Source organism: Nannospalax galili, unplaced genomic scaffold (assembly GCF_000622305.1).
Source record: "Nannospalax galili isolate Female #2095 unplaced genomic scaffold, S.galili_v1.0 scaffold598, whole genome shotgun sequence".
Lineage (NCBI taxonomy): Eukaryota > Metazoa > Chordata > Mammalia > Rodentia > Spalacidae > Nannospalax > Nannospalax galili.
The window spans coordinates 760,217-767,232 of NW_008342423.1; the positions used below are offsets into that span (position 1 = coordinate 760,217).

Genomic DNA, 7,016 nt, shown 5'->3' on the forward strand with positions numbered 1-7,016 from the left:
AATTTCAGGAATCAGTTCTCTCCTTCCTCCATGTGGGTCCTGGAAACCGAACTCAGGTCATCAGGCTTGGCAGCAAGTGCCTTTATGCACGGAACCGTCTTGCCAGCCCTACTTTCAACTTACTAGGAAACTAAGGTAAAACAACAGAATTCCCAAGAAATCATATACAGAATTCCATCTTCTATGCGAAACATATATGAAATCTATACCAAGCGCTAAAAGATCCTTCTGCCTCTGCCTCCCAAATGCTGGGATTAAAGGTGTGCACCACCACGCCCAGCTCTGTTCTTTTTCAAGCTTCAGTCAATCATACCTAAAAGGCAGGAGATACTTAATCATTGAGCCACAATTTCAAATACTCAGCTGAACAAAACTGACTTGTTTTACATGCTTTATCAAATCTGTATTTAAATTTATTGAGTAAGAATGAGAGATGAAATAAGGACTTAGCACTCAAAAGTCAATAATGAAAAACTAATGGCAACTATGAAATGACATCTATTACCACAGAATTCCTTGTATGAATTTTTAATGATTACGAGCCAATGAACATTACAGAATTTAAGCCTTAATATTTCTTCTTTCCTATGTAAAACCAGGTAATTCAAACAGTCTATCTCAAGTGTGACAGAAGACCATATTATGGCGAGAGTACTAGCAATTAATGTTTGCTTCCACACCTGCATGCTTCGTCAAAGAATGAGCGGAAGTGCTCCAAGTTCCCCAAGGCAACACAGTAACTCAGTTACAGACTTTTTCCTGATTATAACTGCAATTGAAATAACCGGTTTTGCCTTTCAACAGCATTTTTTATCCACAACACCAACACTTTCTCAGTATTCTTTTGCTCTCAATATCCTTGTGAGGTAGTGAGGGAGGGAGCAAGAATTTTCTGTTTTGCAGATGAGAAAACCCTAGGCAAATTTTAGAATTGTTTCCAACTTTTGGCAGCATTCTCAATTCACCAGGATATTTTTTTAATCCTTATGGTCAGGATGTATCCCAGTTCCAACACTGAGATCTTAGGATATGGGACCCAAACCTAAATAAAACCACTCCAAAATGACTGCCAGATCCAGCCAAATCAATGGGTTTGGGTGATTTATACTCAGTCTTCAAGTACTGTCTTCTCTTCCATGCTTTTTCAGCACCAGCAAGAGAACAAGACCTTCTGCAACACTGAGCAGTCTTTCTTAGTCATCTGGACAGCCATCAGTCTCCAGGAACAAACTCATCAGGTTATAAATGAAGGCTCTCCACCCACTGATGCTCAACCCAACTAGGAACACTCAGATCTCTGAGATAAGAATGTCCTGTTATTGCTGGGAGTGCTGGCATATGCCTGTACTCCCAGTATTTGGGAGACTGCGGCAGGGGGATCTCTATGAGCTCAAGGCTAGCATGAACTACACAGCAAGAACCCCATCTCAAAAAGTCAAAATCAAAAACAAAACAAAAAGAATGGCTTATTATAAAATGGGCAATTATTTGATTCTAGTTTCAAAAAGGAATGAATAACCATGTGTTTTTGTTTTCCAGTCAGCACCTTCAAAACATCATTGCAAATGGACATTTACTAACAAGACAAAACAGAAATTTAAACAGAACTACAGAACTCAGCAAAAGCTCTTGGAATTGGCCATATCACAACCTGAGAATGCGACAAAGTACTTAAGGACGCATCCCTCCAAACAAGTCAACTTTCACCCTCAATCAATTCTTTAATCAAATTTTACATTTCATCAAATTGAGTTATTCTAGACCAACGGGGGGGGGGGTGTCAGTTCCCGCACGCCAGCTATATTCCCTAATACATTTAACATATAATTCCACTCTGTACAAGGTTGCTTCTTAATACAGATTATCAAAAAGAATCTTTAACAAACTTCTCTTTTTCAAGCAACATAGCAAATACACAATAAATACTTGTAAACTTTTCAGCTGGCAACTATAGATCTTTGTTCTATGGCCGAAGTCTCCCGCTTCATAGCAGTATTGACAATTTAATTCTCAAGGAGCACCCCAAGAACCCCAGCACGCTGCTCACTGTCCCTAATTTTATTAGATTTAAAACAAAATATACATATAGCAATTGTCTAAAAAGATTTGTTGCCTTCATCAATTCTTATGTATTTAAATCATGTAATTTATACTTTTATACAAAAAGATGTTTTGTTTCTAACAAAAAAAAAAAATCCCAGTTCATGTGTGTTGGATTATTTAATTCCAAGGAGTATTGGTGAAAATATTTATCGGTTAACATAGGAAATAATGTAAAACTCTTCTCCAAAGAAACTTCTAAAATACTACCAACCTGAACTGCTCAGCACAAGTCCCACGGGGGCAATTATCTGTAAGGAGATTAAGAAGACTCTATTCGTTCAGGCTGGCACTATTTCAGATGTGAGTAAACATTTTGTTGCCAGTCCCAAGGAAGAGTTTGAGGCTTTAGATTGTTGCATGATGTAAACAATATGAAATTAAAAATACTTTATAACAGCTATAGCATTATAAGGTTAGAAAATAAAAGAACCATCAATCATTTCTTTTCCTAGGTTTTATGACTAATAGCTCTTATAGCTGAAGACTGTAAGAGCACATAGGATGTTCTATGTGGAGACTAGTTTTCTCAGAAGGCCAAAAAATAAAACCAGACACCAACTGATGTACATTATTATTAGGTTTAGATCATCCTTATTGATATATGTATAATTAGAAATAAATTTGCCTTCCCTCAGTCTTTAGCCAATTAGGGAACCTTTACTATAATTCATTGTTTAAAAAAAATAGATTAATAGCTATGAGGACTACACACCCAAAACAATGTAAAATGAGCCAATATAATGTTACCTCCTCTCGAAATCCTCTTCTTTGTGGTTATACAACTGTCCCCAGGCAGTACTCTAATTTTGTAGCATGTAGTGACTTTTAAGAAATTGAACTAGAACAAAGCAATCCCTTTGTCCTTTGGTTTTTGTTTACAGTTTTTTTACACACTTTATATATACAATTTTTAAAATAGCTGCACAGTTTCATTTCTCATTGCTAGAGAAGTGCAGTCCAGGCAGACCATGCTTCTCAATATATTAAAAATATTAAATAAAATCCAACCAGTTTTATACTTTTCTAATGGTCAAGCTGGCTGGAAATAAAGGGATTGGAGAAAGAACAGGCAGTTGTAAGATGGGATCAATCCTTCTTCACAAAAACACTACTTAAACTTATCCCTTGTCAGCATCTCTAAAAGCTCACCTTTAAAGCTGGAAGTAACACATTGCTAACTTAGAGACGAAATCTGTTGCAACATGCATATGTCAACTGCCCATTCAACCAACTGCAACCCTGAGGATTTTTCTGGCCCAGTGGAAAGAGGAAACACTAAGATCATCTCTGCTGTAGTCATGTCTCCAGTTCACAGCTTCATGTGTTTTTCAGGATGTTTCTTGGACATGCACACATGACACTATCACTTCATGATTCTACTTTCCACAAGTAGATCTCTTCTTCACTTTGTCTTCCATCCCAAGAAAGCCACTGTCATCCATCCAAAGGTTTTCCAAGATAAACCAAAGTCACTTCTGTGTTGCCATATACAGCAGAAACTGCTGGATATAAGCAGGCCTTGGGAAGTCCTCTAAAGGCAACCCCTAGGAACTCATACCCTCGTTCAAAAGCTAAAGTCTTATCTTCCATGTCCAAGATGACTCGAATTCTTTCTCCTATCTGTAAACACATCACAAGATTAGAAGAACATTCACCACACTAGAAGAAACAGGATACAAATATGAAAGTTGAAAAAAGTATTAAGAATATGCATGCATCTTAACAATTATTTAGGAAAATCAGAAGAGAAATTTCTGGTTGGGGGGGGAAACACCTGGAAGAAAAAACACACATCATTCTCAACACAAATATTTATTTTGATCAGTTTTTATTTTATTTTATGTGTATGTGTGTATTGCCTGCATGTAGGTAAGTGCACCCGTGTTGTGCAATGCCCGCAGAGGTCAGAAGAGGCTGTCACATCCCCTGGAACTGGAGTTAATGGACAGTTGTTAGCTGCTATGTGGGTGCTGGGATTCTAACCCGGGTCTTCTGCAAGAACAGCCAGTGTTCTTAACCGCTGAGCCATCTCTCCAGCCCCTTTGATCAGTTTTTTAAGATTCACATGGGCTCTATATTTTATCACCAACTTAAATTTCTCTTTGTTAAAGCCTTTTCTTAAGGAAATTAGCACTACAATTTATAACAGCATATTTTACTAAAAATGGCTATCTAAATAACCATTTCACATTACTATCGTCTATACAAAATGAACTATTAGGCATCCAGAAAAATGAAATTATAATATATACTACAGCAAGAATGAAACATAAAAATACTATGCTAAGTAAAATAAGTCAGACACAAAATATAAACATTGTCTGATTCCATTTCCATGATGCATCCAGAACAATCATATAGATACACAAAGTAGACAAGACATTCAAAGGGGCTGGGAATCAGGGCAAATGGAGACTACTGTTCAGTGGCAAGAGTTTATGTTGAGGATGAAAGAAAAGTTTTGGATGTAGACGGGGTGATGGTCACACAACACTGAAAAATGTATTTAATTCCACTGACATACACTTATAAATGGTTAAAGTAATAGTGCTATAAGACCATAAAATGCCATAATTTTAAATTATTATAATAAAACACAGGCTTTAAAAGTTTGCAAAGTGAGCTGGGAGTGGTGGCCCATGCCTTTAATTCCAGCACTCGGGAGGCAAAGACAGGTGGATCTCTGTGAGCTTGAGGCCACCTTGGTCTACATAGTGAGTTTCAGGACAGCTGGGGCTACAGGGAGACCCTGTCTCAAAAAGACAAACAAAAATGTTTGCAAAGCAATTCCACAAACAATGTGAACCATATATAATCACGAATAATAAAATCTGATGGGCGATGTTAAAACTAGCTTATCAAATAGTCACCTGGTGGTCCACTGCTGTTTTCATTATAAGAACAGCACTGATTGTTAAACTAAATAGGAAGTTCAACACATCCAGCTCTTTCCCTATTTGAAAAATAAATAAGAATGCTTCATTTTAGCCAGGCGAGATGGTGCTCGCCTGTAGTCCCAGAACTTGGGAGGCAGAGGCAGGCACATCTCTGTGAGTTCAAGGCCTGCCTGGTCTACATAGTGAGTTCCAGGCCAGATAAGAACAGCACTGATTGTTAAACTAAATAGGAAGTTCAACACATCCAGCTCTTTCCCTATTTGAAAAATAAATAAGAATGCTTCATTTTAGCCAGGCGAGATGGTGCTCGCCTGTAGTCCCAGAACTTGGGAGGCAGAGGCAGGCACATCTCTGTGAGTTCAAGGCCTGCCTGGTCTACATAGTGAGTTCCAGGCCAGGGAAACCCTATCTCAAAAAGACTGGAAAACAAAAACAAACAAACAAAAAATCTAGAACTAAAACTACTTTAATTTTTCTATAACCCACTGTGAATTTCACTTACTTTTGTTGACTGCTGTGAGGGTCAGCCCTATTCCTTCTAATAGCATATGCATTCTCATAGAAAAAAAAAATCAGGACCAGTCTCGGCTTGTTGACGGTTGTGCTCATTCATTAAAGGAGGGCCAAGCAGGGTCATTGGACCCTCACTGGATTATCCAGCCACTCTTCCCAGGCAACTCTATGTAATTTGACCCTGATCACACATGGTCTCCTGGATTTGGGGAGGGCTAAAGTATACAATCTGGGGAAGGCTAGGAAGAGAGGGCATGACCCATGCTGGGTTAAGGCTTTCCAGTGTGCGTACCCCTCATGTCATATATACACCTCAGCAACCCCTCAGTTGGTAAGTAAGCTCAATAAATTCATTGGTTCCCCAGTAAAACTTTAATCAAACATTGGCTTGACACTAGAACCTTAAAAGGGAATAAGCATGGCTTAGCATCCCCAGGAAAAGAAGTCTCACAACAGACGGAAAATTTGTTAATGCTATTATGTCTCATAATTATTTTCTTTAAAAAAGAAGAAAATGAGAATGTAAAAGATGTTAAAAGGATATGGAGATATTTTCCAAAATAGAAAAAATGAGAAAGCCTCACCAAGTGAAGAAGGTCTGTTTAGGTTTGTTACGATATATCAAGGATGAAACAAAAATAATATATAATCTTAAAATTTCTATGGTCGTTGGGCGTGGTAGTGCACACCTTTAATCTCAGCACTTGGGAGGCAGAGGCAGGCGTTGTGAGTTCAAGGCCAGTCTGGTCTACATAGTGAGTTCCAGGACAGCTGGGGCTACAAGGAGACTCTGTCTCAAAAAACAACAACAACAAAACAATTCTATGGTCATAGTTTAGTCAACTAGTTTAAGGAACAAAACATATTATCTAGTCAAGGTTTATCTGAGAATATTTGTTTTTTTTACCCAAGTCTTATCTAATAGCACATGATAATTAGAAGTACCACACTGGTGGAACTAACCTCTTTGGATGTTTAACAGCCATAGTTTGAGGCCTATACTAATGTGGTCAGAGGGGCTTAAAGGACAGTTTTTGCCCCTTGCCCTCAAAGGTTGACTAAATTCCAGGGGACTATGGAACATCTCTCAAAATGTCCTGTAAATGTGGTGAATTACCTGTCCTCTTGTTCAGGGAGGTCATGGAGACCCCTTGGGATGGACTTGAACCAGTGTCCAGTCTACAAAGAGAAGGGTCAACTCAGAGGAAACATCTCATTCATGCTTCCAAGTGAGGCCAGACATGGTTGAGCAGGACCTTTAACTTATCTTCACATAGATGGAACTGGTAAAAGAAAGGAACCAGGAGCTCCTCCAAGCCCATGTGACCCCTGAGGAACAGATCCTCAAATGACCTTATGTGTGAAAATAAATTGATTAGTTTGGGCCAACTGTATGGTCTTAAACACCCAAAAGGAAAGTATAACCAAACAAAGATTAAAGGATCAATATAATTCTTTAAGAGTCCATGTGTATAGCTAAAGGCTACATAACAAGAAACAATG

The 7,016-nt window shown here is 38.3% G+C and overlaps 1 protein-coding gene across 1 annotated transcript in view; it reads right to left on the bottom strand.

Annotated features, from left to right (window-relative positions):
- Nucleotides 1-400: 400 nt before the first annotated feature.
- Fbxo45 (F-box protein 45) overlaps nt 401-7,016 on the bottom strand; it is a 28,403-nt gene continuing 21,787 nt past the window's right edge. The window contains exon 3 of the mRNA XM_008838518.2: nt 401-3,723. Within this exon, the coding sequence (XP_008836740.1) occupies nt 3,538-3,723 (186 nt within the window). The 3' untranslated portion in view covers nt 401-3,537. The remainder of the gene's footprint in view (nt 3,724-7,016) is intronic.